At 61.2% G+C, this 27,540-nt stretch overlaps 1 protein-coding gene across 2 annotated transcripts; it reads right to left on the bottom strand.

Moving 5' to 3' along the window:
* Window positions 1-1,621: 1,621 nt before the first annotated feature.
* Window positions 1,622-25,375, bottom strand: ATP1A2 (ATPase Na+/K+ transporting subunit alpha 2). 2 transcript variants are annotated; one of them, XM_045982321.1, is made up of 23 exons: window positions 25,238-25,375; window positions 20,687-20,791; window positions 20,441-20,500; window positions 18,963-19,166; window positions 18,372-18,485; window positions 17,972-18,106; window positions 17,158-17,275; window positions 15,153-15,421; window positions 14,152-14,350; window positions 13,937-14,046; window positions 13,649-13,783; window positions 12,936-13,125; window positions 12,658-12,833; window positions 9,178-9,314; window positions 8,565-8,715; window positions 8,304-8,472; window positions 7,932-8,086; window positions 7,603-7,726; window positions 7,261-7,406; window positions 6,965-7,095; window positions 4,579-4,680; window positions 4,376-4,467; window positions 1,622-3,491 (listed from the first exon to the last, which is right to left on the bottom strand). In XM_045982321.1, the coding sequence occupies exons 1-23, from the start codon at window positions 25,247-25,249 to the stop codon at window positions 3,463-3,465; spliced, it is 3,063 nt and encodes a 1,020-aa protein (XP_045838277.1). In that variant the 5' UTR covers window positions 25,250-25,375; the 3' UTR covers window positions 1,622-3,462. The 2 variants fall into 2 exon arrangements, with proteins under 2 accessions (XP_045838277.1, XP_045838276.1); XM_045982320.1 differs by lacking the exon at window positions 25,238-25,375 and adding an exon at window positions 23,999-24,121.
* Between the last annotated feature and the right edge of the window lie 2,165 nt (window positions 25,376-27,540).

The following is a 27,540-nucleotide window of genomic DNA, read 5'->3' as shown; positions in this document are numbered from 1 at the left end:
GCCCTGGAACCACGCGGAAGGCAAGTGAGATCCTGATTCGGAAGCACAGCGTCCTGCAAACTCTGGCAACAGAATTCAGCCCTTCCAAGCTGGGGGCATCCGGGTGGCTTAGTCAGTTGAATGTCTGGTTGCTTGGGCTCTTGATCTCAGAGTTGTGAGTTCAAGCCCCGTGTTGGGCTCCAAGCTAAAATAAATAAATAATCCTTCCATGCTGAAGTTTTCCTCTCTGGGAATTACAGGTAACAGTAGTGTCCATCCTCCTGGATCCTGGGGGTTCTCCAGTCATCCGGCCCATCTTTAGTAATTGCCCCGTGGGCATCAGGCATTGTTTTAGGTGTTAAAGATGAAGGCGGTGAATAGAAGAACAAAATCCCTGTGTGCCTGGAACTTACGTTGCAGAAGGAGTCAGGCACACAAACAGAAAAAGTACAAACAACTCTATGTATATTTGAGCCGTATGTCTATTTCTATATATTTTCTCTCTAATTTGAGGTATTAAGCATTTACAAGAATGGGGACGAGCTGCGGGAAGTGTGATTTTGTTTCATTTTTTATTTTTATTTTTTTAAGGTTTTATTTCTTTGGGAGACAGCATGAGCGAGAGAGTGGAAGCAGGGGGAGCAGCAGAGGGAGAGGGAGAAGCAGACTGCTTGCTGAGCAGGGAGCCCAGCGCGGGACTCGATCCCAGGACCCCAGGATCATGGCGTGAGCCAAAGGCAGACAACTTAACAGACTGAGCCTCCCAGGGGCCCCTGGAAGTGTAATTTTATTGGGGTGGCCTGTGCGGGCCTCTCTGAGGACAGACTGTGGGAGGAGCCATCTGCTTGGGGTGAGGGAGCTGGGCTTGCGACATTACCAAGAAGAAAGGCCCTGAGGGAGAATTAAATGAGATGATACCGACAGGGGCCCGATAGGGTTAGGGCAGAGAACGAGCTGCGGTTAAAGCTCCCACAGCATCTGGCATGGTCACCGTCCCGGTCACTGTCACCGTGCCCTCAGAGCTGAAATAAAGGTGCCAGCCACGGACTTCTGACTTCTCTTCCCAGATCCCATTCCTGGGGAGCCCGGGGAGAATGCACAGCCCCCAGCCAGCTCCATGTACAGCGCACGCCTGCCCATCCCACCCCACTTGCTGCGAAGGCTCCAGAATCTGTCCGCTATGAAGGCAGTTTCAAGGATCGCAGCTACTTTCCCCCGTCCCCTAACCAGCACCCGGGACAGGACTTCACCTGCACTGCAGACTCTTAGTTGGGGCCTGACCTTGGGGCGGGAGGGGGCCTGAACCCACTGTCTTCTTCCCCCAACCCTCAGATTAAGAGTGGCCCGATTCCTGTCTGGAACAGAAAAAACAGAAGTGGCCTTGAGGATCTGGGCTCAGATAGACAGTCCTTCCCTGTTCTGCACAGACCTTTGTGGCTGTCCAGGGCAGGCTCCGCCTCGAGGAAGGAGGCCTCTACTCTGTCTTCTTCCCCTCTGGCTTTCTCCCCCAGATTCTCTCCCCCCCCCCATCTCCTTCCCACCCTTTGCGGCTTCCTCCTCTGAGCCGAGTCTCACCACAGCTCGCCGCACTTTTAATCCCACATTCCGGGACGGAGGCAAGTGTTCAGGCTCGAAATCTGAATTACGGAAGGGATTTCTTTTTCATAAAGAAATGCAACTTTATTATTTTCAAGTCCGTAGGCAGTACCGCAAACTAGTGCCCTCTAAAAGGTCTCCCGGTAAAGGTCCTGCAAACGTGTCTCACCGACGCAGGAGAACGGATGGTGATTAGCCCATGCATGCACTATCTCTACGTAGATACTCCTAGAGAGCTTCAGAAGTGGTGTTTAGGCGGACTAAATACGCCAGCCCTAGCCATGAGGTTTAATGCTTCTAATTTGCTAAACAAATACCATATTTTTGATTGTGCAAAGATAAGCTTTGTCCATAGTCAACACATCTCGAATTAATGGGCCGGAAGGAACATGGTTTCTCATTTAGTTTTCCGAGCCCAAAGCAATGACTCCCTCATTTCAAAGTCCTTCTGATAAAGTACCAGTGGAGGGAGGTGAGAGCCGGCGGGAGGGCCCTCCCGTGCCTCCTTCGTTCCTGTCTTAGGTCTTCTGGCTTCCCCCGGTGGCACTCTCGCTGGGCCCACCCGGGGTCTCTTTCCCAGTGCCTTCTGGGCCAGGCTTAGGGAAGGGGCAGGGCTGCCTGCAGAGCAAAGCTCTAGGCGGGGAGCCGGTAAGGGAAGGCCGAGGGTCTCCCGCGGGAACCTGAAACCAACTCCCTGTCTTGTGGGGACCGATCACTGACAAGACGGGCCTTTGTCTGCCTGGGAGGAGCAGCCCTCCTCACGTTCACGCGCTCTCGCTGCCCAGAGGGTCTGACCACGCCCCTGACCTAAGCTGATTCTGGACGTCCCTGGGCAGCAGGAAGGTTCTGGAAACTTCCTCCACCCCAGTTCCAGCTGACGGCCAGGCAGCTCCTGGAATGACTCAGGTTCATCGGGAAGGACCCAAAGGGGAAGGGGTGATGAGGGCAGGGAACGCACTGGCCGCTGGCCCTCTGGGAACAAGATGGGGCTTCGGAGGACTTAGCACTCTGGAGGGCGGGGTGTCACCAGGTGCAAGGGACCGAGTGTACCGGATCCTCTGTGACACCTGGGCCTCATGGCCCAGACGACACAAAGCAGGGTCATGGGGATTGCAAGCTGCCGGGTGGGGAGGCCCAGGGGAGCTCCTGGATTGCTCGGGCCCGCTCTGCGGACATTTGACTTTGGCCTCCTGGCAGGAATTTCTGAAAGGCAGGACCCAGGGCTGGAGACCACACATATCGTCCCGGCCTCGGCTAGCTCCTCCCCTGCTCCCCTGGCTCTGTCAGTGCCCGGCGCTCTTGCCTCTAGATGCTCCCATCCGGGCTTGCGGGGGGGGGGGGGGGGGGGGCGGCGCGATGCCGCCTTCTGCAAGCAGCTTCCCTGTCTGGCCCCAGACCTGGCACTCCCCAGGAGGAGCTGTGTCTGATCCCGAGGGGGAGCAGGGCAGAGTCGGGCAGGAAGCAGAGGAGGGTTGGGGTGGGCAGTAGGGTAAGGCCAGAGAGATGAAAGGACGCGGGTGATCTGAGATGGTCCCTTCCTCTTGGTTGAGACGGGTCCCTGCCTGTGGGTGTCGATCTGTTCTGGTGGGAGGTGGGTGTGCAGGGGCAGACAGTGGGTGGTGGGTGCTGGGGTGACCCTCAGTTCCTCGGGAAAAGTGGACAGGGTGCAGCCGGAACTGGGAGGACCCCAGCATGGGGTGTCTCTCCGGTTCTTCTTAGTTGGGTCTGAAGGCAATGGCTCCGAGCTTATTCACCCACTCCTCCCAGCTGAGCCTGCCGAGTGGCCTCTCTGTCCCTCCCCTGGCCCTCCCCCAGCACCCCATCTTCTCTGCATCACCATCCCCGCACCAGGCGCCCCGGCCCGGAGCCTGGTCTTCCTCGGACAGCTCAGTAGTAGGTCTCCTTCTCCACCCAGCCTGTGGGAGAGATGGGGAGGGGGGCAAGGCATGAGCTCATGCGGGGCAGAGATCCGTGTCTGCGGGGCTGGGGGGCTTGCAGCCCACAGGTGGGGACAAATCAGGGTGAGAGGGAGCGGAGGAAGCCGGGGAGCTGGGGCCAGGAGTTAGGGGAAAGGAGAGACGGGTTTAGCACAGTGCGGGCGTCACAGAGTGGGCTCGGTGGGGGGGGGGCAGGGGCTGGTGGTGACAGGACTGTCTCATGGGGGAACCGCCCGTGGTGGTTGTGCCGAGACGTGTGTGGGGTTGATGGCTCATGAATTTTCAGAATCAAAATAAGATTTTATGTGAGAGTCCCTAAGTTTTAATTATTGGACCAGTTACAAAACATAGCCGTGTCATAAAGGGTGGACCAAACCAAACAATATGCATGGGGCCGTATTCGGCTTGCCCGCCATCTGTTTTCAACTTCCAGTAAGGGGTCAACAGTGCTTGTTGGAAAAAACAAGAACAAACTTGGTCCTTGCCCAGGAATCAGGAAGCCTGGGTTCTAGAAGCTGCTCTGCTCCTCCTTGCTTTGTGACCCCAAGCCAACAAATTCCCCTCTGCACCTCTCCGTTTCTGTAAGGTGTGGAGGGGGGACGAGGTGACCTGGGCCCACCTAATTCTGTGTCCTAGGATCCGGGTGGGAGGAGGGGCCTGAGCACCCCTGTGTGTTGGGGGTCCCAGGTTGATGGGAAAGAGGCAGAGTCGGGGCTCGGAGGACCTGTGGCCCCCGGATCGGGGGGGGGGAGGGCATGGGGAGGAGAAACAAGGAGCCGCAGGCGGAAGGGTTGGGTGCCGAGCCCCGGGGGGTGGCCAGCAGTGGGGAGCGCTGGCGGTGTGCTGGGGGTGGGGGCACTTACCCCCAGGGTACCGTCTCAGGATGAGCTTCCGGACCTCATCATAGATGAAGATGAGGAGGCTGTAGGGGAAGGCGCAGAACCACCAGGTGACCCTGTACCACACAGAAACAGGAAGCATGTCGGGGTGCCCCAGGGTGGGGACAGAGAACAGGGTCTGAAGACCAGAACCTGGGGCCTAGTGGGCCTGTGAAGGACACACTCACTTGAGTGGGTACATGCGGAGGGCCACACCCATGCCCGGGCAGTAGGACAGGAAGGCCGCCAGCGCCGTCTCCTCCAGCAGCCCGAAAATCAGAATCTTGTTCCTGGAAAGGCAAAGAAAGGAGGGTAGGTAGTATGGAAAGCAGGGGGCTAAGGGGGGGGAATCCAGGGAGGCCCCCGTGGCAAGGATGCCTGGGGATGGTCTTCAAACCCCCTCTTCTGGGGTGCCTGGGTGGCTCAGTGTGTTAAGCATCTGCCTTTGGCTCCGGTCATGATCTCGGGGTCCTGGGATCGAGCCCCGCATCTGGGTCTCTGCTCAGCAGGGAGCCTGCTTCCTCCTGCCTCTCTGCCTACTTGTGATCTCTCTGTCAGGTAAATAAATAAAATCTTTAAAAAACAAACAAAGAAACAAACAAAAAACCCCAAAATCCTCTTCTGCTGCTACACGCAACCAGAGTAGATTTCCTTTCCTTTTTCTGCTTACTGATCTCACCTCCTATAACACACGTATTTGTCTAGTAAATCGGTGTTTCTAATGTGTTGGCGGACGTGCTCTGGGCTGGAGATGCTGTGGTCAACACACACTTCCTTCCCGGGTCGTGGGGCCGCCCTCCTGCCGCGCACGGACTTGCTATGACTCCAGGCCTGTGGTCTGTGTTCAGCCCGTGCCATCTGCCCAGCAAGGTGCTCGGAGAGCCCGTGTGTGTCCACATGTTCCCAGGGTCTCCCCAGCCCTGGTCACTGTTGGTTGTCGATACTCAATAGAGGAGAATGTTTGTCAAGTGCTTAGCAGAGAGGAAGCTGTCCCTTCCCTGGAAATTAAATGCTGGATGTGCGTCCACGACCTCAGACCCGAAAAGCAGGACAGAGCAAGGGTCTGAGAGCAGCTTCTGGAGTCAGACAGGCAGAATCTAGCCGCAGTTCTGCCCCTTGCTAGCTTTGGGCTGCAAGCCATGTTTCTGCACCTCTCTGAGCCTCATGGTCTTTCCTGTGAGCTGGAGAAACTACCTGTATATCCTGGGCTTGCTGGGAATAGAATGGGAGGTAAAGCGTCGAACGTTCTGGAACGTGCAGAGTGCTCGGTTGAGTTACTACTCGACCTGTGTACAACCTTGCATGCTGCGTGTCTTTATGGCTTACCCCAGTAGCTCCCAAACTTGCCACTCACTAAAGGACCCACCCGATTCTTTGATAAAGACCCCATTTTAATTGACTGTAGTCTTTTCAGCTATATTTGTTACTAAGTAATGAATATCATTTCCCCATTTAAAATCGAAAACATGCGCCTGCCCAACAGAGAGGCGCGCTAGCGTGCCGTCACGGTCCTTCACACCGATGGTTCTGCCTCCGAGTGACATTTGAGTTAAGCCCAGCGGCCCTCTGCTGGGTGCCTCATTTCTATACAGCGTAGGAGCCTCGCAGACAGCGGCTCTGAGGTCCCCCGGCCCGGGACCCGAGGTGGGGCGCCGCTGGCCAGCGACTGTTGGCGTCCTCAGGACCCCTCTCATCTTCCACTGGCTTCATGACACCGGGAGTTAGACTAACTGCCGTCCGCGCTGCGGTCACCGAGTGATCGCCGAGCACCGACAGGGGCCAGACTGGGACAGGCAAGCCACCCTGTGCCGTCTCCAGGAGCTGGGGCGCTAGAAGCAGACCTGGGTGAACTCTAACAGCTGGGTGACCTCAGGCACCTCATGTAACCTCTTTGGGGTTTCCGGTTCGGAGAAGGAAAGCAGCTCCCACCCCATAGAGCTAGTGTGAGGTTAAATATGCGGGTCACAGCACGATGACTGGCCCATGGTAACGCACGCTCTAAGACGGCACCGAGCCCGCCTGCCCCTGAGCAGCTCCCAGCCTCACCGGGAGGATCACACACCGCCACGGGCCGGGGCCGTGCTACAAGCTGGAGCACAGCGCACCTGCGCTTAGGGCCTTAGGGCCGGGCAGAGGGTGCTGTTGGAGTGTGAGAGGGAGGACGGAAGGGAGGAGGGAAGGGAGGAAGAAGAAGGGAGGGAGGAAGGGAAGCGGGAAGAAGGGAGGGAGGGAGAGGGAAGGGAGGAGGGAAGAAGAGAGGAGGGAAGGAACAAGGGAAGGAGGGAGGAGGAGAGGGAAGAGGGAAGGGAAGAGGGAAGAAGGGGAGAAGTGTGGAAAGAAGGAAAGGAAGGAAGAGGGAAGGAAACCTTAAAGCAGTGGATTAGGAGCACAATTAAAACTCATCAGAAATGGTGATCCGACCCCTTCCTCTTCAGACACCTGTTTCAGATGGCTGGACAGGTGTGGTCTGACGCTCCCTCCTCCCTAGATGTGGGCGCAGGACGAGGGACCCATGGCGGGGGTTTGAGGGCCCTCAGGGTGCTGTCTGCCGGGGGTGGGGGGCGGGGTGCTCACTTCATGCCCTGTTGGAAGACTGAGTTGCGGCGCGTCTTGCAAATGATGAGGTCGGCCCACTGCACGACCACGATGCTGGCGAAGAAGGCCGTGTGGCACGTGAACTCCACCACCTTCCGCTGCTCGTAGGTCTGGGGGCGGATGGGGCCAGTGAAAGGCGGAGGGAGGGGTGGGGGGGCAGCGTGCTGGGGGCACTCGTCAAACCCCTGGGCACGGGGTACCTTAGACCCCAGCCCCAGTTGGCCCCCCAGGCACTCCTGCAGGCATGGAGCCCACCCCCTGCAGGCCCCACGCACCCACTCCTGCCCATAGCTATCCTCCAGGTCGTTCATGGACCGGTCGTCCCAGTCCAGACGGATTCCCAGCAGCCGCGACGGCAGGAAACCGTTCTCCGCCAGGATGACGAAGTAGGTGAAGAAGCCGCCCAGCGCCTGGATCATCCCTGGGGAGCGGGCAGCAGGCAGCCGCAGGTCAGAGGGGGCGGCCGGGTGGGACCGGCACTCGCCAGCGAAGGCCATCCTGGCTCCTCGGGCGGTGGGCTGACCCCTGGCCTGGGATTTCACCGGGGCTCATCCCTCCATCAGCTGGACAGACTTCTCTTGGCCACCCCCGGCCCCAGCCCCAGGGCCCCGCCTCACCAATCTGTCCGTACGCCATGCTGATGAGTCTCTCATTCACCAGCTTGTCCGTCTGGGGGTTCCTTGGCTGTCGCTTCATGATGTCACTCTCTGCGGCCTCGTAGGCCAAGGAGATGGCAGGGACCTGTGTGCGGGGCATGTTGGGGGAGCCGACAGGGGCAGAGGACGGTCAGCGGGGAGGAATCTTTGATGCAATCAGCACACGTTACTAAGACCCTATTATGGCCCCGGACTTGCTCGAGCTTCTGTTCCCTCAACTGTTGCAGCCTGGCCGGTTCTCCCGACTGCCCGCCTCCACCCCCCTGTGCCGCTCCGACCTCTGGCCTCACCATGTCGGTGCCCAGGTCGATGCAGAGGATGGTCACGGTGCCCAGCGGCAGGGGGATGTTGGCGATAATGAAGAGCAGGAAGGGCGTGATCTCCGGGATGTTGCTGGTCAGGGTGTACGCGATGGACTTCTTCAGGTTGTCGAAGATCAGGCGGCCTGGGGGAGGTTTGGTGGCATCAGGGAGATGGGAGTTTCCCCTCCCCAGCCCCAGCCCCTGGAATGTGGCTGCCCGTGCTCCCCAGAGAGGGAGACCCCGTGTTCGAGGGAAGCCAAAGCCAGAGGCAGGTGCCCGGGGACCCCGAGTTGGCTCTGTGTTGGGGTGAAGGCCCGGGAAGCAGTCCCAGATGCCACCTCGGCCCGCGGGGCCCCTCACCCTCCTCCACGCCCGTGACGATGGAGGCAAAGTTGTCGTCCAGCAGGATCATGTCGGCGGCCTGCTTGGACACGTCGGAGCCCGAGATGCCCATGGCGATGCCGATGTCCGCCTTCTTCAGCGCGGGGGAGTCGTTCACGCCGTCCCCGGTCACCGCCACGATGGCCCCCTGCACGAAGACGCAGCCGGATCAGAGGAGGACGGCCTGGGCCAACCCGCCCGGCCCTCTCCGGCCCGGCCCTGCACGCCCGGCCCGCTCACCTGCCGCTGGCAGCCCTCCACGATGATGAGCTTCTGCTGCGGCGACGTCCGCGCGAACACGATCTCCGTGTGGTTCTTGAGGATCTCGTCCAGCTGCTCCGACGTCATGTCCTTCAGGTCGGAGCCGTGCACCACGCACGCCTTGGCTTCTCTGGACAGTGGGGGCAGAGGCGGGTGACTCCCTTCCGCACCTGTCCCCCGCCGCGGGGCCGCACGGTCCCCAGGGCTGAGGCCCTCCTCAGCCTGTCCCCGTGGCCTGTGTGTCCCATCTCTCTCTTTGGGGAAGGACAGCCTCACCCAGCACGGTCAGTGCTAGGCCACGTGCTTCTTTTCTTACCCACGCCTTACCCCCGGAGCCGCCGGACGGGGGGATGGTTCCCTAAGTTTGTAGCTGGGAGCATGGCGGCTCAGGACAGGCATGCGACATCTCTGTTGCACAGTGCGTGGGTGGCACAGCCTGGGCCCCCTCAGGACTGAGGAGCCGGCCGCTGGGGCGTCGCGGGGAAGGCCTGCAGGGTCGCAGAGGAGCTATCTGAAGTCCCCTCCCCCCAGGGCCCTCGAGCATCCTGGGGGACGGGTTGATCGGGGACAGGGGGCCCCGCGGAGGCCGCACCTGGGGTTGACCTGGCTGACGGGAATGTTGAGCCGGGCCGCGATGTCCTCCACAGTCTCGTTGCCTTCTGATATGATGCCCACACCTTTGGCGATGGCCTTGGCTGTGATGGGGTGGTCCCCGGTCACCATGATCACCTGGCAGCCAGGAGAAAAGAAAAGTGGCATGAACCCCCCTCCCCATCCTTTCCTTTCCCAAAGTCAGAGAAAGCCAGACCCCCAGACGGTGGGACTGATGGATCCAGCCAAGATGGCGGAACTGTGTGCGTGTGCGTGTGTGTGTGACTCTGTGTGTGTGCGTGAGTGGGAGAGAGAGTGTGTGAGAGTGTGTGTGTGTCTGAGTGGGTGACAAGCTGTACGCAGGGGATCAGGGACACTTTGCTTCCGTGGAGGGAAGCCTCCGTGACGAGTAACAAACGGACGAGGGGCTCTTGGAAGAGGCCCCTCAGAGACCGGGTTTCATGGGCTGCGAGGCTGTCGCAGCTGGGAGGAAGAAGGCTGAGAAAGGGCCCTTGACCCTCTCAAGGTTACTGGGGCCGGGAGTGGGAGCCGTTTTCTTAGTGTCCACTCTGGTTGCTGGGCCATCCAGCGGGTCAGGGTAGGGACGCAGGGGACACGGCCCCGCCCTGGCCTTCCACCACCTGTTCTCCGTGTGGGCAGGAGGCGCTTCTTGCAGCAGGGGGGAGGCTGGTGGGGAGGGCGGTCGGCGGCTGAGAGGTGGTTAAAGGGTATCTGTCGGGGCGCCTGGGCGGCTCAGCGGGTTGAGCCTCTGCCTTCGGCTCAGGTCATGATCCCAGGGTCCTGGGATCGAGCCCTGCATTGGGCTCTCTGCTCAGTGGGGAGCCTGCTTCCTCTCTCTCTGCCTGCCTCTCTGCCTGCTTGTGATCTCTCTCTGTCAAATAAATAAAATCTTAAAGAAAAAAAGGCTGTCTGTCACGAGCGTGGGCTGATCAGAGGAAGAAGCCTCTCGCAGGTCCCAAGGAGAAAGTCCTTCAAGGCCACCGCCACCACCCCACGGAACCTGCCCCCCAAAGGCCACATGGGCCCCCACTGAAGACAGAAGCATCTTTGCAGCCCTCATCCTGCTCAACCCCTCTGAGTACTTGGCACCGCGCACCAGCCCCTCCTTGAAGCGGGGCCTCTCCCGGTTCCCTCCCGGCTTCTTCCCGCTCTTTCCTGCCTCCTCCAAGCGGCCGCCAGCTGGGAGGGGTGGACCTAAGCTTGAACACTGGCCCTCCCCGGCTGTGGCACCTCGGACCAGTCTTTTCACCGAGTCTCGGTCCCAGGAGGGGACGAGCGCCACCTGCCAAGGCTGTCGTGAAGAGTAAATGGCACGGAGGCGGACGCTCGGTAGACGTGAGCTGTGACTTCCCCTCCCCCTCCTGCCCCGCTCCTCTCTCTCTACTTGCCCCAAGACTGGTGGCCCCGCTTTCATCCGGGTTCCCTCTCCCGATCCGGGTTCACTAGTGGGTCTTGAACTGCTCTTGTGTGCTGAGGGGCCTCGCATCTCTGCTCCTGGACTTCTGTCCTGGGCTCTAAGCTTATGCTTTCGCTGGGATGTCTCCCCTTGGGTGTCCAACCGATGCTTCCAACCGAAGGTCAGAGCTGAGCTCATCGTCCGCTCCCACCACCCTGCCAGGCCTGCCCTCTGCCCCCAGCTTGGCCCTGTCCTCTCGGGCGTTCCATCCCTTTGTCCCTGCATCTCCCTCGCTGACCACGTCCAGCTGGGTCACCGTGTTCTCAAAGTATTTCTGAGATGTGACTCCTCGCCTCCATCCTTTGTCACCGCCCCGGTTCATGTCCTTGCCTGCACCAGCGCCGCAGACCCTCTCCCTGCCTGTTCGCCTCCAGCCCTTCTCCTAATCCGGGCCCTCCTCCGCCGAGGCGGCCTCCTGAAAGCTGGCTCTATCCCCAGAGGGCCACAGGACGAAGCCCGAGTCAGGCATTTAGGCAAAGCCCTTCCAGCTGGCCCTGGCCCGGAGTCCCAGTGTCCATCCCCAGTGCTCCTGAACCCCCGCCCCCCACGCACTTGCACCCCCCCCCCCGCGGTCTCACCCCGTCAGGACACGCACTGTCCCTGACCTTGACAGCCTTCCTTTCCGGGCCTTACAAAACATTCCCGGCCTTCAAGGCCCAGATCAAATATCACGTGCTCTGTAAAACTTGTCCAGTTCTCTGAGGCGGACTTAGCTGCTCCTGCTCTGAGTTCCCTGGAGGAACGGTCCCCATACCCCGGGATAGTTTTGATCGCGGCAAGAGGCAGCCGGACGGGCCCGAGCACGGCTTTCCAGACGGACGACCATGCTTCACATGCCTGATCCGCCCCTCTCGGGCAGGTTTATTTTGGGAAAGCGACTTACCCACTCTGAGGCTCAGCTGGTTTTATTTTTAAGTGGGGGTGAGGACGCCTACCTCAGTGACAGAGTGGCTGGGACGGAGAAATCCCTTACACACACACGTCTACACACAAGCGCGTCGGTGTGTGAGGAAACGGCAGGCCGCCTTAGTTCAAATCCCGGCTCAACCACTTACGAGCTTGTCACGTTGTGCCTCAGTTTCCCTCTTCTGTGAAAAGGGAAAATACCGGAGCTTCCTCGCCCGGCCATTGTGCAGATTACATGAACTCCTGCAGTCTGGGTGCCGATCACGGCGCCTGACTCCTGCGACTGGCTGTTCATGGGATGAGAGCCTCTGGCCCGGAGCAGGGGCTCACGACCCTAGCTAGCAGGTCGTTCCGTGATGAAGTGTGGAGACGTTTGTTTCCCTGAGCGCCCGTGAGCCCCGGAGGACAGGCACCGAGTCTCCTTCGTCTTAGCAGCCCCTGGCCCGCAGCGGACGGGCAGCTCGAGCTGATGCTGGGAGAGGAGGAGCTGGCCACTGCCCCATGCCTGGCCATGGGGTGGCCACAGTCACGGCCATGGGGATGGGGCGGAGCGTGCCTTAAAGCAGGAAAGGAGGCTCCGAGATGGACAGGGTTTATGTCTGTTGAACTCGGGCACTTGAACAGTGCCTGGGCCACAGGCGGCAAACGATGGTCCGTTGCCGAGTGAAGGACAAATGTGCCGCCGAGGCAGGAGCGGTCACCGAGGAGCAATGACAGGTGGACACAAGGACCTAGGAGAGGTGTGCTTGGGGGATGAGGACCGGAGCCTGCTGGGGGGCACGTGGGTTCAGACAAGAGCCTGCTCATTGCACCCCAGTGGTAGAGAGAGCGGGCACTGTTCGGGGAGGTAGGACAAACAGATCTCCAAGACCCAAGCACCAGGTCGGCCCGAGAGCAGAATGGAATGAGTCTGGGAGAGGATGTGCCTGGTCACTGACGGAAAGGGACCCGGACAAGAGCTCCAGGCGGGGCCAACCTTTCCTTGCAGAGGGAGGTGGCCATGAGGGGTCTGGGCATCTGTAGGGCAGGAGGCCCTGCCGTCCTCTGACCTTTAGCACCGGGGAAGGGAGGGTGGGAGGGGGGAGGCCAGGCCTGTACCTTGATGCCCGCGCTGCGGCACTTGCCCACGGCGTCCGGCACGGCAGCCCGGGGAGGGTCGATCATGGACATGAGCCCCACGAAGCAGAGCTTCTCCGTGGGGAAGTTCAGCTCGTCCGTGTCAAACTTGAAGCCCCGGGGAAACTTCCCAGAGGGCAGATTCAGCTGACAAAACCCTGACACGGGCAGGAGGGAGGAGTGAGCCCAGCCCAGGGTGGGGGGCTGCCCGGGTGTCCCCCCCGCCCCCACCCTGGGGCCACCCCGCTCCTGCGTCTCACCCAGCACGCGCTCCCCCAGCCCGCCCAGCTCCATGTAGGCGTTCTGAAAGGCGTCCTGCATCTCCTTATCCAGAGGGATCTCCTTGCCCTGCACCAGGATGGTGGAGCAGCGGTCCAGGATGCGCTCCGGGGCCCCTTTCATCACCAGCACATGGCTCTGGGGGCTGTCCTCTCGCTCGTGGATGGACAGCTGGAGAGAAGACAAGCGGTCACGGAGGGGGCCTGCCGAGGAGACCTCCCTGATGCACAGCCCTGTCCGTCCGCTGTCGTCGATGGAGGAGAGCCTGCGCGTGTGAAGGGCGGTGTGGGTCACAAATACTGACCACAGTGCCAGGGCTGGGGAGGCTCTCTCGCCGGCGCCCCACGACTGTGCTGGCCTCAGCGCGCTTACACGCGACACGGCCGAGAATGCTTTCTTGGTGTAGCAGATGCCTGCACCCGGGGGCATCCTAAGGACATTTGAGGAGTGGTTCACCCCCACAGCTGGAGGGGATGGGGGAGGCTGAGGCCGGAGCGGGGAAGGCAACGGGGTGTATCGAGGGATGGAGGTTTGGAAGTTGGGGGGTCCTTGCAACCAGACATGAAGTCACCCCAGTTTCCCTGGGGGACGAGGCAGGGTGAGGGGCATGGCCCTCAGAGGCCCCCTCCTAGGCTTTGAGCGCCCCCTCACTTTGGCCACTTCCCCCGCCCTTGTCCCGGCGTGGCTGCCAGACCTGGTACTTGTTGGTGGAATTGAAAGGGATCTCCGCCACCTTGGGGTTTCTGTCCCTCATCTTCCGCACAGAGCCGCAGGACAGCTCGATGCACTTGAGCAGGGCTGACTCGGAGGCGTCGCCAGCTGTGTCCCGCTGACGGAGGAGAACTCAGCGTCACACGGGTGGGGGAGCAGTGGGAGACCGGGGGGAGGGGCACCGGAGCCCCCAAGGCTGCCAGGGCGTGCGGGAGGGGGAGCTGGGCCCCGGCGAGGCGGGCAGGCCACGGACGCGCCGCAGACCCCCCACCTTAGACACAGAGATGTTCTCCTGCCCGGCCTTGAAGACGGCACGGTTGCAGAGGCCGGCGATCCGAGACAGTGCCGTCCACGTGGGGGATCGTTTGTCGAAAGTGGCGCCTGGGAGGCAGTGGGGGAGAAGCAGGAGCACGGCTCCCCGTTAGAGCCGCTGTCCACTCCCACCCCCCCCACCATGCCGGGGACCCCTTGGAGAGCCCCAGTCACCGGACTGATCTTCCGTGGTGTCCGCTTCGTGGATCTGGTTGTCGAACCACATGTGGGCGACGGTCATGCGGTTCTGGGTGAGGGTGCCCGTCTTGTCGGAGCAGATGGTAGACGTGGAGCCCAGCGTCTCCACGGCCTCCAGGTTCTTCACCAGGCAGTTCTTGCGTGCCATGCGCTTGGCGGTCAGGGTCAGACACACCTGGGAGAGAGAGGAGGGTGCTGGGCGCTAAGCCTGGAGCCGGAGGTGCCCATGACCTCACCCCGGACCAGGGTGCCATCCCGCCCTCCTTGATCCCGGTCTGCAGACACCGAGTGGGACCTATGTGTGGGCAGGGACTGCACTCGATGTCAGACATGTTGAGCGAGATCATGGGTGTGTATTCAGGTGAAAAGTCCAACAGGGAAGTGAAGATACACGACCTGAGCTCCAGAGCGGGCCGGCAGAGAGCTGGGCGGAGGGTTGTGCGAGAACAGGCACGAGACTGGGGAGAGATGGGCTCACCCCAGGGGTCGGGGAGAGCGAGCTCGGGGCCTGTGAATCGGGGCTGGGGAGAGGAGGAGGAGATCCTGCGGGGGACAGAGGAGCAGAGGAGAACCAGAATAGGGACATGTCACCGTAATCGGCAGAGGAGAGAATTCTAGGAGGGTGGACAGCCGTATCCGTTTCTGCAGTGGAGTCAAGGAAGGGAGCTGAGAAAAGGTCACTGGGTTTGCCAGTTAGTCATCAGTGACCTTTGAGGGAGGCTTTGCAGCCAGGGTGGCCGGGAAGAGCTGCAGACGGCTGTGGACCGTGCATCGGACCGTGTGTCAGGGAAGGGGGCCGGGACGAGCTCCGACAGAGACGGCGGGCCAAAGCGCAGCTCGGACTCTGAGCCGCGTATTGACTCTGACAGGTGATTTTAGGGGCAGGGAGCAAGTTGCTGAGCTACAGTAAACTTTGACTGCCTTTGAGGAAAGGGTAGCAAGACTTCCCGCGGTGACCGCTCGCCTGACCCACTCACGGTGACAGTGGCCAGCAGCCCCTCGGGCACATTGGCAACGATGATGCCGATGAGGAAGATGACAGCCTCCAGCCAGCTGTAGCCCAGGATGAGGGAGAGCACGAAGAAAGAGACCCCCAGGAACACGGCCACCCCCGTGATCAGCTGGATGAAATGCTCGATCTCCATGGCGATGGGCGTCCGCCCCACCTCCAGGCCCGAGGCCAGGGTAGCGATGCGGCCCATCACCGTCCGGTCTCCCGTGGCGATCACGATGCCCCTGGCCGTGCCTGCAACACAGAGGGGACCCCTACTGCTTGGAGAAAGAAAACCACCGCAGAGTAAATGAGCCTCCGACCGGGGTCCTGCGGGTCACCCCCACCCCCCTGAGGCCGGACCTCCCCCGGGCACAGACCTCCAGGCCCGGACTCAGGCCACCACAACTCATTCCCCCCGACACTTGGGCCTGACGAGAGATGTTGCAAATACACTCGGAATTCAGACCGGGGAGGTGCCAGCCATGAAATTCAAGTACTGAGTAGCTCCGTGCAATCGGTGCCCTGCTTGTGAGGGTCCCGAAGGGATCGGATTTTCCGTGTGGGCTTAAGATGTTCGTTCCCAGCCGTGGGCCCTGAGACCCCGCAGAAGAAACCAGGCAGTTGCTGAGCTCTTATGTAGACACTCCAGGCCGGGGGCCCGGGCGGGGGGAGTGTGGGGTGAGGGAGAGAGCGTGGATGTGGGAGCCGGCCACACCTGGGCTCGCACCCTTGTTCGGACTCCCCCTGCCCCCACGGGATTGCTTTCATCCGGAAACCGGAGACAGCTGTGGTACGCCTGGCCCGCCCCTGGCGCACAGTAGGCACTTAGCCATGTCGGTTCCGCTCACTTCTTCTCCTTTCTCCAAAGCTAGACTCAAACAAAGTGATGCGAGTATTTTACAGGGCGTTTTTACCAACGGTGGGAAATGTCGGGTGAATTTCAGAATCTCAGTACATTAACAGTTTAAGATACACAATGTGTGGTGATTTTCACTGTAACTGCAACTTGCTAAGGGAAAGGAACCCCTGGTGAGGGGCGCCCTGGGGGCTCAGTCGGCTGAGTGTCTGACTCTCATGATCTCCGAGTGGTGGGATCGAGCCCGTGTCAGGCTCCACGCTCAGTGTGGAGTCTGCTTGAGATTCTCCCCCTCCCCTCTGCCTCCCCCCCACCGCCACAGGCTCTCTCTCTAAAATAAGTAAATAAATCTTTTTAAAAAGCCTCATAAAATCTTTAAAAAAATGCTCAGAGAGACATAACACGCTGAGGAGAAATGAGAATCGGGAAGGGAAAGGCGTGGAGGTGGGGCACGTGGCCTCCTCCGGCCCCAGTCCAAGGCCCGAGGTTTAGCCAGAACTCCCTCCCCACCAGCTCTCGCTGTCGGCCCCTCTCAAGCAGGCCCGGCCCCAGAGGGCATGGATTTCGGGTGGGCCTGGTCTCCTGTCCTTATGTGGTGGCAACTTGGGGAGCTCCTGCTGGCCCGTGTTCACTTGGCCTGAGCCTCCCCAGCCCGGTCACTGGTCAAAGTGAGGCCAGAGAAGCAGCTAGACCCAGCATCAGGGGAAACGGAAGGAATCAGTCAAACCAATGACTTCTGGGAGTCAAGAGGCGTGTGTGTGTTGTGTATTGTGTGTGTCTGTGTCTGTGTGCCTATGTGTTGTGAGTTTTGTGTATCGCGTGTGTGTACTGCATGTGCGTAGTTTGCGTGTGTGTGTGTGTGTGCATGCGTGGAGGTCTTAGTCCAGCATCTGAAGGCTTTGGGATCTGCTCAGTCTTGGCGTAGACAGAACACAGATCTTCCCGGGGGGAGGCACCTTCCACGGAGTCGGGCCACCCCAGCCAATAATATTCAGGCCCCCGGTTCCTTGGTCCCCTACCCCAGCCTTGAGCAGGACATCGGACACAGTCCCCCGTGCTGCCTGGGGATTCGGGAGTTTGGCTCTTCCTTCCGCCGGGGCGGGGAGGGGCTCCCCGGTGGCCGGCCGCTCACCTTCCACGCAGTTGGTGGAGAAGAAGCAGATGTTGCGGGTCTCCAAGGGGTTTTCGTGGGTGAACTCGGGGGAGCGGGTCTGGGGCTCGGACTCGCCCGTTAGGGATGAGTTATCCACCTGGGGAGGAAGCAGGTGTGTGGTCATCGGACGGGAAGGCACGTGGGTGCCCACACAGTTGTCCCCCGGCTCTGACCACACTCCGCCTCCATGACACAAGGGACGGAATTGCACTCGTGCTCATCACGTATTTATGGCATTACTCAGCCCTTGTCCCTGCTCTGGTTTGGTGTCCTGGCTCTCCCTGACCTCTTACGTGACCTTGGGCTAGTTCCCTAACCAACGAAATCACCATTCACTCATCTGTAAAGTGGGGAAGGTCAGGGGCATGTCTGCATCATACAGCCTCGGTGGGGGGGAGGGGGGAGGTCTCTAACACGAGAGTCTGAGAAAGTAGGGCTGTCTGGGGGGCGCACGGTGCTGTCTGTGGCCACGTAGGACAGCACAGCACGATGCCACTGTTCCCGCAGAGTGACACGAGACAGCTCTGGGAGGCATGGAGAGCATCTAGCACAGTAATAACCACTACGCGATCACCGGAAAGTGGACGTCAAAGATGTACCCGGGGCACAGGGCATGCCCAGCACACGGACACGAGGACACAATCCACAAACAGTCTGTGGGAGACGAAGTCGGGCTTGGCCGCGTGGGGGACAGGCGCTGACACAGGCCCTGGGCCTCCCAGGCTCGCAGGCTCTAACTGGACCTCTCCCGGCTCCGTGGAGCGGGCCAGCCGCCCCGGCACGGCCGCCTCACCTTGCAGCCGTGAGAAGAGATGATCCGGAGGTCCGCGGGCACGCGGTCCCCGCCCTTCACCTCCACCAGGTCCCCCACCACGACCTCCTCCGCGTTGATCTGCATCTTCTCTCCTTCCCGCACCACCAGGGCTTGCTGGGGGGTGGGAGGGCGACGGGCACCTCAGGAATGGCTCGTCCCTCCGCCACCATCCTCCACTGCCGGCCTCCCACCTCTCCCAACCCTCCAGGAGGACGCCCGTGGCCCCCAGGCCATACAACTGGGCCGTGCGTGGAGAACGGGAGGCTGGTTTCTGCCCGCGGCTCCATCTCAGAGCACAAGGAGCCCAGGAGGGGGAGCTGGACTCGCCCAGAAACCTTGTGCCCTAGCCCGGAGCCCTGCCCCCCTGCCCGCGGTCTACCTGCGGCACCATGTTCTTGAAGGAATCCATGATCTTGGAGCTCTTGGCTTCCTGGTAGTAGGAGAAGCAGCCGGTGACGATGACCACAGCGGCCAGCACCACGCCCAGATAGAGCTGGTAAAGAGGAAAGGGTGAGGCCGCGGCCCTTCTCCCCGCCCTGGAGGGGCAGCTGCCTCTCAGAGGGGCGTTTGGTGACTTGGTCAGAGAACCCCTCCCCCCCAACCTCCCCTCAGTCTCGGGGGGGGGGGAAGGGAAGGGGCAGGAGAAATCGCAGGGAATTCGCAGGACTCGGGCTTCTCCAGGGGGTGAAGCCCCACAGATCCAGACAAGCTCACTTAGGGGTGAAGGAACAGGGAGGGTCCGTCCCGCTCGGGAATGCATGCGTGTGCACGTGTGCGCACGTGTGTGTGCGCTTGTGCAGTGGGAGGTGCTTAGCGACACACGGAGAAGCCTCATCCCTTTACAGCCTGAAAAGCAGCGAGGCCTCTGGGACTGTGAGGTGCGGCTCTGGCCCCCTGCCTCCAGCTGTCCTGCGATCTGGGCCGGAGGGCGGGTCCCGGGCAGGTGCAGGGGGGAGGCGCGCCCACTCACGTTGTCGTTGGATGGTTCGTCCTCCATGGCGGCCTGGATGCCGTAGGCCAGGAAGCAGAGGACGGCCCCGATCCACAGCAGGATGGAGAAGCCCCCGAACAGCTGGCGGCAGAACTTGACCCACTCGGGGGTGGTTGGGGGCGGGGTGAGGGCGTTGGGTCCGTCCCGGGCCAGAATGTCCTGGGCCCGCTGGTTGGTGAGGCCCTGAGAGAGGCGGGGAGAGGAGTGTGAGCGCCGGTCCGGATCCACGTGCTCCTCCCGGCTTCCCGCCAGCTCCCTGGCCTGGGAGCCGCGTCCCTTCGGAGACAGAAATGCCACCTGCCAGGAAAGGGTGGGGGGACCACCGGGAGAGGCCACCCGAGGAGGCGGCATTTGCAACGGGTGTGGGAGGCCTTGTGGCCCCACCTGCGGCATCGTCCTGGGGTGGAGACACCTGTGGGTTAGGGCCTCGGTGTCTCCTCCAGCGGCACTTGGGCAAGGCTCCCCGGAAGACAGGCCCCTTTCCAGCAAGAATTCGAGAAGAGGCCCACACGGCGGACCGCCAGTTCTCAGAGCTTTGGTGAGTCCGCCCCCTTCCCCAGGGAGCCGGCCGGGGCGCCGTGCAGACGTTCCCCGCGGGGCCCAGCCGTGGCTGTGGAGCTACACTCCGCGTGCGCGTGGGAAGGCTGGCCCACGTTCTCTTCTAGACCGCGAGCTCCTCGAGGGCGGTCACTTCGCTACCTTTCTCTCCGTCCGCTCACTTATTTAAGAAATGTGCATGGAATGCCCGTTACATTCTGGGCTGTTGTCGGCTCTGGGGACCCAGAGGAGGACTAACTCATGAAGTCCCTGCCTCGTGGAGCTTATGACCTGGTGATGTGACGCACGATAAGTAGCCGTCACTGCCCGATCATTAAGGAAAACAGGGTACGGTCAAGGACCGGGGAGCGGAGAATTTTTAGAAGGGAAGTCAGGGAGGGCCTGCAGGAAGAGGTGTGCACCCACCGTGGTTTTGCCGGCTGCTATATTTATTTATTAGATGGGCGCGGTCACCTGACTGTGCCAATTCCTACTTATTTCTGTGATGGCGGGAAGCTCGTCCCCCTCCCCGAGTCTCCCCGCTATAATGGGCGGGTGCATGACCCCCACGTCACAGGTGTCGTGAGGGTCAGGGAAGAGTTCATAAAGCACCCATCGCGCACAGCACGCACAGTGGGGCACGCAGTAGGGCTACCGCGACAGTGGGGGGTTACCTCCCCGTTTCGCGGCGTCGCTTGGACGGGTGTGACCAGTGCGGCCTGTGCAGCTGGGTCCGGGGCCCGGCTTCCAGGGACACAGGAGAAGGTTGTTAACTAGGAAGCCGGGGATCTGGGTTCTAGGCCTGGCTCTGCCCCAGCTAGTCACGCGTCTCTGGGCCTCAGTCTCCTCGCGGGCGCAGGGGGCGTGGGCGCTGTGTGGCTCTCCCAGGTCTCGGGCCCCCCCGCGGCCCCCCGACTCACCTTGGATAGGTCCACCTGGTATTTGCGGCCCAGCTCATCCAAGGACAGCTTGTGGTCGTCCTGCGAAGGGAAGTCGGGTCACTCTGGGGCAGGAGGCTGGGCGCTGCATCTGGGATGCGTGTGAGGACAGAGGGGCCGGGGGCTGAGGCAAAGGGCGCAGGAGGGAGGGGCGGCATGGCTTCTCCGAGGGCGCCGGGCTGCGGGGACCCCGTTTCCACGACCCGCCTGGCGGGCTGGGGCGCTCACCATGGCCACCTCCTTCTTCAGCTCATCCAGCTCCTTCTCTTTCTGCTTCTTCTTGCCGCCCCCATTCTCCGCAGTGGTGGCTGCTGGCGAGTACTCGCGGCCGGCCTGCAGGGGTGGGGAGCGAGAGCCCGGAGAGTCAGGGAGGCTACGTTCGCCCTGGACAGGCCAGGAGGGCAGGCACTGGGCTGGGGGTGGTGGGTGCAAGGGCTGTAACGGGCCCAGGGGAGGAAAGGGTGGGGGGCGGGGGGGCCCAGGCCCTCAGTTTGCAAACTGGTTGCACGGCCATGGGCTCTGCACTGGAATTCCAGAGAAGGCGGAGAGGCTCGGGACACAGGACCCCACTCTTGGCTGTTTACCTTTGGGCTTCTGCTAAGATTTTGTGTGTTGAGAAAACCCCGCAGCTAAGTTCTAAACAGAACGAAAACTTTAAAGACCACCAGCCTACATTATTTAGAATTCTGGAAGACGGTGGCCAGGGTTGGGGGCATCCCAACACCTTGGCCACTTAGAGAGCAGAGGAGACAGCTGTGAATCTGGGGGAGGCAGAGTCTCTGGGGAGTCAGGGGTCAGGTCAGGGAAGGACGCCCTTCTCGTTGGCCAGCCGGCCCGCTCCTAGGCAAGGGGGGATGTACACAACTTGAGGCCCCAAGGCACAACTGGGTAAGAAGGGAACTGGGCCCCATTTGTCCAAAATAGAGGAATATGTACGAAAATGCGTGTATTCTCAGGTCCTGGCATGCCTGGGGCCTCTTGTGAGATCAGGTGAGCATTTTCTCTGGAGCCTCGTGAGGCCCTGGGTTCCCTTTCCTCTTCTCTGCCTGTGGTCCCCTCACCTCCACCAGGCTGCCGGGGGCCACAGGGAGCCTCTGGGGAACGGGGTGGGAAGTTTCTCCTTTCACGGGGTGAAGGGTGGGGCTGGTTGGGATCCTGGTGGGGAGAGGTTGGGCAGGGCCTGGGGGGGGGGGGCCGTGACAGTACCTTCTCACTCCCTGTCCGCCCCCCACACCCCTCAGGGCGTCGTGTCATTGTCAGCAATGGGCCGGATCTCTGTCCCCAAGACCACGTGTGGCTTTCAGGAGCGAGCCTCTCTACACTGTGGTGTATCTCATTTCTTCGTGAAGACACAAAGTCCTCTTCATGAGGACACCTGGGAGGCGCCTGGTGGGGCGCAGTCAGTTAAGTGTCTGACTCTGGGTTTCTGCTCAGGTCGTGATCTCAGGGTCTTGAGATCAAGCCCTCCGTGGGGCTCGGCGCTCGGCACAGAGTCCACCCAAGACCATCTCCCTCTGCCGCTCCCCCGGCTAAAACCAACAAATAAATCTTTAAAAAAAAAAAGCCTGGACACCTGGATGGGATCTCCAGCCAACGTATTTGTCCTTCTTCACAGGACAGTGTGCATTTTTTACAAAGGTAGACTTTTCTTTTCAAGACCGTTTGAGGCTCTCTGCAAAACTGAGCAGGAAGTACGGAGAGTTCTCATATCCCCCCGCCCCCTATGTCACCCGCATCATCAACATCCCCCCCACCCCGAGTGGTGCTTTAAATGTTGCAGCCATGAACCTGCGCTGACACATCAGGGTCACCCCAGTCCACAGTGGCCGTGAGGGCTCTCTCGTGGCGGCATCTCTGCGGGCTTGGACAAACGCAAACCGACTTGTATCTACCACGGCTCCATCCAGAGCGGAGTCACAGCATGGACTTCTGTGCTCTGGGATGACGCATTTTTTTCCCCATCAAAGAGTCAAGTGTGATCCCAGAATGTGGCAGCTGCTCTCACCCTACGAGGTCATGAGTCCAGCACCTGGAGAGGTGTGACCGGTGAGATCAGGAACAGGATGCGGGGCTCCGTGAGACGTGGACCCCGTTGTCCCCTAGACCAGCAAACTTGCATTTGTTTCCCTAGAGAGCACCCATGGATGGCGGGTACCTGTGGCTTCCTGAAGGCAGCCCAACAGGAGAGGGGAAAGTCTCCTGGGGTTCTCCGTCTCCCTCTCCAGGAGCCCTAAGAAGGCTCCTTTAATCGGGCGGATTGAAATGCTTTGGGTCCACCGAGTCTCTCCTTGGTGGAATAGAAACGCAGAGCGGATGAGAAGCCACAAAGGGACCAGAAGCAAGAAATCAGGCCGGACCGGCTTCAAGGTGACTCTCCAGAGCTTCAGGGGCAGGAACGGGGCCTGGGCATACAGAGGGTGGGGGGGGTGGCCCGGGGAGGGGGGCAGCTGGGGCTGGGGCCGAGCCCAGAGAATTTCTGTACATTCCGACGTGCAGTAAAGATTGTGAAAATTAGAACCAAATCGCCAGCCCAGGTGCTTGGGGAAGGAGGCATCGCGGCCGACCTTGCCGCTCCCTACGGCATCCCTTCCCCTGTGCGCCCACCCCATTCTCCCCAAGGCCGGCACAGAGCTTGGGACACGCTGCCCCTTCCCCCTCCTGTCCTGGCAAGGATCTCAGGCTCTGCAGCCAGGAGCCTGTGGAGATCTGGGGCCAGCGGGCTGCCAGGCAAGAAAGAAAGAGAGGAAGCAAGGACCCCCCCCTCCGTGCCCCCCCAACCACGAGTCCCCCTCTCCGGGTCTTGAATACTGAAGGAGAACAGAGAGTTCTTTCTGAGAGAGCCAGAGGCTGGGACAGAGTGGGGGCAGCTGGAAATGAGCCACGCTCCCCCCACTGCAGCCTCGTGGTGGCAGCTGGAGCGGGCTGGTCTCCCTCCCACCAGGGCCATCCCTTCCCCCAGCTCCCACACTGCCCTTCAGGGCCACAGGGTGCAGGGTGACAGTTGGACCTCGCTTTGTAGTGCAGATGTAGGGGAAAGGGACAGAGACGGAATGAGCCCGAGCAGGGGTGCAGACCGGCTGCTTTCATTTTCCAGGACTCTCCTGGCAGTTTGAACCCCAAGCTCCAGCCCTAAGACAACCCCCCCCCCCATTTCCCGCAGCCTCTCCATCCAGGCAGAACCAGATCCACTTCCCAACCTGCCGCTGCTTGCACACAGCCCCTGGGGTGAGGGTCTGGGGGCTTCGGGGTTGCCGGTGGGAAGGAAGACCGGGGGAAGCAGAGACCCAGGCAGCTGGGGTCCCAGGACAAAGTAAAGGCCAAATTGCTTCCCGCAGGATGTCCTGAGCTGTGCCTCCCCTGTTCTCTGCACTCCCGGTGGGGGAAAGAGGGCAGCCTGGCCCTCCTCCGAGTCCCGAGTCCCGAGTCCCCCGCAGCAGAACCAGAGAGGCCGGGGTGGTGGTGGGGGGTTTAGCTGAGGGTCCTAAGAGGCCCTGTTTCCCATGGGGGTGACTTCTTCCTTCGTGAAGCCCACGCACAGACCCTCACTCCTCCGCAGGGACATCGGGGCTCGCCCCTGCTTGAGGGCCTGCGGGCTCGCGGATTGGCCTGCCGAGTCCCACACACGTGCTCAGCCTGGAGTGTCTGCATCAGCTCCGGCCTATGGAGAACACGTGTGTCGCAGGCACATGTACACACACACACACACACACACACACACACACACACACCCGGTTCTATTTATAACTCCTACCCCAGCGCAGGAACCCTGGTGTCCAAGCTCAGAGTTTTCCCAGCTGCTAAACTCAGTGCAATAACACGTCCCTGCCTGACCCCTTCCTGGGCCCAGGAACTCCCCCACAGCTCCTGACAGGCACCCTCTTTCCCCAGGCCCTCCCGTGGGCTCCCCAGACTCCTCCCCTCCGCAGGCACTCCACAAAAGGAAAGCAGCCCGGAGCAGGGTGTAAGGGACTGGGTGACTTTTCTCCATATGGAAAATTCATTTCCAAGAATCCAGATCCCTGTCCCTGCCCTCCCCCCACCCCCACCCCACGGTTGTTAATCTTCCCCTTGGCATTCCCAGGGCTGCAGAATGCCAGGGCAGGGGTGGGCTGAGAGGGTGCAGGCGGCTCTCACCAGCCGCTGGGAAACACTCAGAGCCCAGGGCCGGGCAGGATGGTGATGCCACCAAGGCTTCAGGAGAGGTGCTGGGCTGGGGCCGGGGGGGCGCATTGCTCTTCTACCCCACGGCCCTCCCTGCTGCTGGCTCTCGGGGACCCCGACAGCGGGTGTCAGAACCGCTTGGTGACTTGGGAACTGTGCCCCCTGGCCGCTCCGACCTCAAACTGGACCCCCATCTTCTCGGGCTGGGACTGCCAGAGGAATGGCTCTTTTGGGGGAGTGGCAAAGGCAGGAGCATGAACAGGGCCAGACTCCCGTCGGCTGGCATGCCATGGAGGCGCGGTGAGGGAGGGTCTGTCTGGGATGGGGGAGACGCAGGGATGGAGAGGCGCGGGGTGGGGTGGAGGGCGGCGAGGCTCATGCCGGAAAGTGGGGAGGCAGAGCGCACGTGGGCACCTGAGCACCGTGGACCCATGGGCCGAGTACGCATCTGTAGCCTGGAGACTATCCGTTCAAGTTCCCGCTGCCCCAGAGCCTGGCGTCTCTCTGCTCCTCCCTTGAGTCCCCTCCCCACCCCATCCTGCTCTACCCCGGGCTCCCTCACCTCCAGAGAGCCCTCCTCCTCCCTCCAGAGCAGCCCCTCTTTTTGGAGATACTCACCCCGCGGCCCATCTTGGGCCAGAGTGGCTGAGGGAACCTGGACTGAGCAGGTCACCGGGAGTATCCCCAGCCCACACCTCTGGTCTGGGACGGCCAGAGACCCCGGCAAACAGAGCCGGCAGCGAGCAACAGGGTAGCTTTAAATAGGTCCCGCTCCCCCTCTCCCCCGCCTTCCCCTCCTCGGGAAAGAAACGTTTGTTGAAACAGGATCCCTGAGGACTCCTCCCCTCCCGCCCCTTAAGCAACAGGCGGGTGGACCATGGACAGTCCATTTGTCCTGCTGTGCGCTCCCCTCGCCTCCCCTCACCCACCCCTGGCCCATGGCAGCCACGACTCGGAGAGGCGAGCGGCAAGGCTGGGGCTGGAACTGTGCTCTTTGGGGATGGGCTGCGGGGGCACAGTCCCCACAGCATCCCGGGATGCCAGAGGCTGTGTGGTCCCGGCCTTTCTCTGGTTTCCTGATGGGGAAACTGAGACCCCGAGAGACAAAGAACTTGAGCAGATAAAACAGAACCAGAATTCAGGGCTCCTGACTCTCAACCTCCCAGAGAAAGAAGCAGAGAAGTAGGGACACAGAAAGGAACAGAAAGAAGCAATCAGCCTGGGAACCCAGGGCCACCCCTTGCATAGGAGGCACGCAGAGGGGCCCTGGTGAGAGCTAAGGGTGGCTTGAGAGACAGCACGAGGTCTGGAGGTGGAGAGGAAGGGTGTCCACAAGCCTCCAGGTGAAGCATGTCCTGAGAACAGGACTCCGGAGCGGGCGGGTGGGGCAGGGAGGCAGCTGGGGAGGGACGAGCAAGCAGGGGGACAGCCCGAGAGCCAGCCCAGCAGACACCCATGTGGGTAGCTCGGGTCATGTTCACCCCTTGCTACCGAGTGGACACGCCCCGCCCTTACTCTCTGTCGAGGTGCCCGAGGCTGGATCTATGCTTGGGGTTGGCAGGTGGGGTGGGGGGCGGGGGGGAGAAAACGCAGTTTCTCAGAGGTATGTGGAGGTCAATGTCTTAATAAGGTCCAGGCCTGGGAACCAGAGCGGAGGTGGTTGCCTCCTTCCTCCCGCCGCGAGGGCCAGGCTAACTGGCAGCATGTGGCCAGTTAGACCAAAGAGATGCAGGTCCGAGGTTAGACCCAGGAGAGGCCTCTCTGCAGTGAAGCAGGGGGAAGCCGAAGAAGGTCCTGGCAGTGGGGAGGGGGCCTTGGGGCTGGGAAGGGCGTCTGTAACCTTGTACCAGTTGGAAACAGGGTAGAGACGAGCTGGAACAGGACCAGTTAATAAAAAAGGCAAAGCATGAGGGATAAAGAGGGGAAGGGGAGACCAGCAGGGGCAGAGAGAGGAGAAAAGCGCCCGTCCCCGCCATCTGGAAGCAGAAGGAGGACAGAATTCTCCCGGAGTGTCCCCATTTCTCTGGGCACAGAGATGGAGTGGAGGAAAGTCAGTGCAGCGGGGGCAGGTCTGAGAACCCTGGGCCCAAAAAGCTAGGAGGGAAGGAGGGCCCAGCAAGCCGGTCCTCTCGGGCCCCAGAGGGAACTCCCTACAGAGGCCTTACCCACATCCCCAGCAAATCCACTGTCTGGGCTCGGGCCTGAATTCCCCATATGACTGCCCCCTCCGGGCCTGCACTTGGGATTTTCCACTGTGGGGATCTGGAAGGTCACAGCCTGCTTCCGCCCCCCTTCTCCTCTTGGGTTACAGCCGGAGGGATGGGCAGGATGGGGCAGACACCTTCTGTCCTTGAATTTGAGCCTGGGGGAGAACAGGCTGTGGGGGGAGCAATAAGGGAAAAGCAGATCCCAGTCCAAGCCCTGGTGTGGACAGGAGAGAGAAAGAAGCTGGTGAAGACGCAGCTCGCAGGCTTGTGTTAGACACCAGGAGGGAAGGCCCAGGGAAGAAGACCCTGGAGAAGCAGCCGGGGGTGGCCGGGTCGCTCAGCAGCGGGGCAGCCTTGCCCTGCACTGGGGTGGCTGGAGGGGGGGCGCGGGTGGCGGCGAGAAGGTCCCTCGGGACATAGGAGGCTCCTGCTCCTCAGTTCCGGGCTTGGAATCTCTTGTCTCTGCCCCGCACTCTCTAGGGAGCAAGATGAGACGGGAGGGCAGGCCGGCCCAAGCCCACAGGCGTGAGGGCCTCAGGCACCCGGCCCTGAGCTGGCTCCCCGACCCTCACTCCTGCTGGCACTGCCCAGGGCTGCCCAGTCCATCCAAGGCCCTGGCTCTGGTCCCTGTGGCCAGGCCCATACCGGAAAAGACTGTGCCCTCCCTTTGCCCATCCAGCCTGGTGGGGGCTCAGGCCATACCCCCGCATTGGG

Source organism: Meles meles, chromosome 17 (assembly GCF_922984935.1).
Source record: "Meles meles chromosome 17, mMelMel3.1 paternal haplotype, whole genome shotgun sequence".
In the NCBI taxonomy this organism is placed as follows: Eukaryota; Metazoa; Chordata; class Mammalia; order Carnivora; family Mustelidae; genus Meles; species Meles meles.
This window is presented reverse-complemented; position numbering and strand designations above follow the sequence as displayed.

Coding starts and splice junctions, on each gene's coding strand:
- ATP1A2 (XM_045982320.1), bottom strand. CDS start 24,106: ATGCAGACACTCCAGGCTGAGCACGTGTGTGGGACTCGGCAGGCCAAT. Junction 20,792..23,998: donor GTCCCTGCGGAGGAGTGAGG/GTCTGTGCGTGG, acceptor CCACCCCTGCAG/GCCGGCCGCGAGTACTCGCC. Junction 18,486..18,962: donor ACGAACCATCCAACGACAAC/GTGAGTGGGCGC, acceptor CCTCTTTACCAG/CTCTATCTGGGCGTGGTGCT.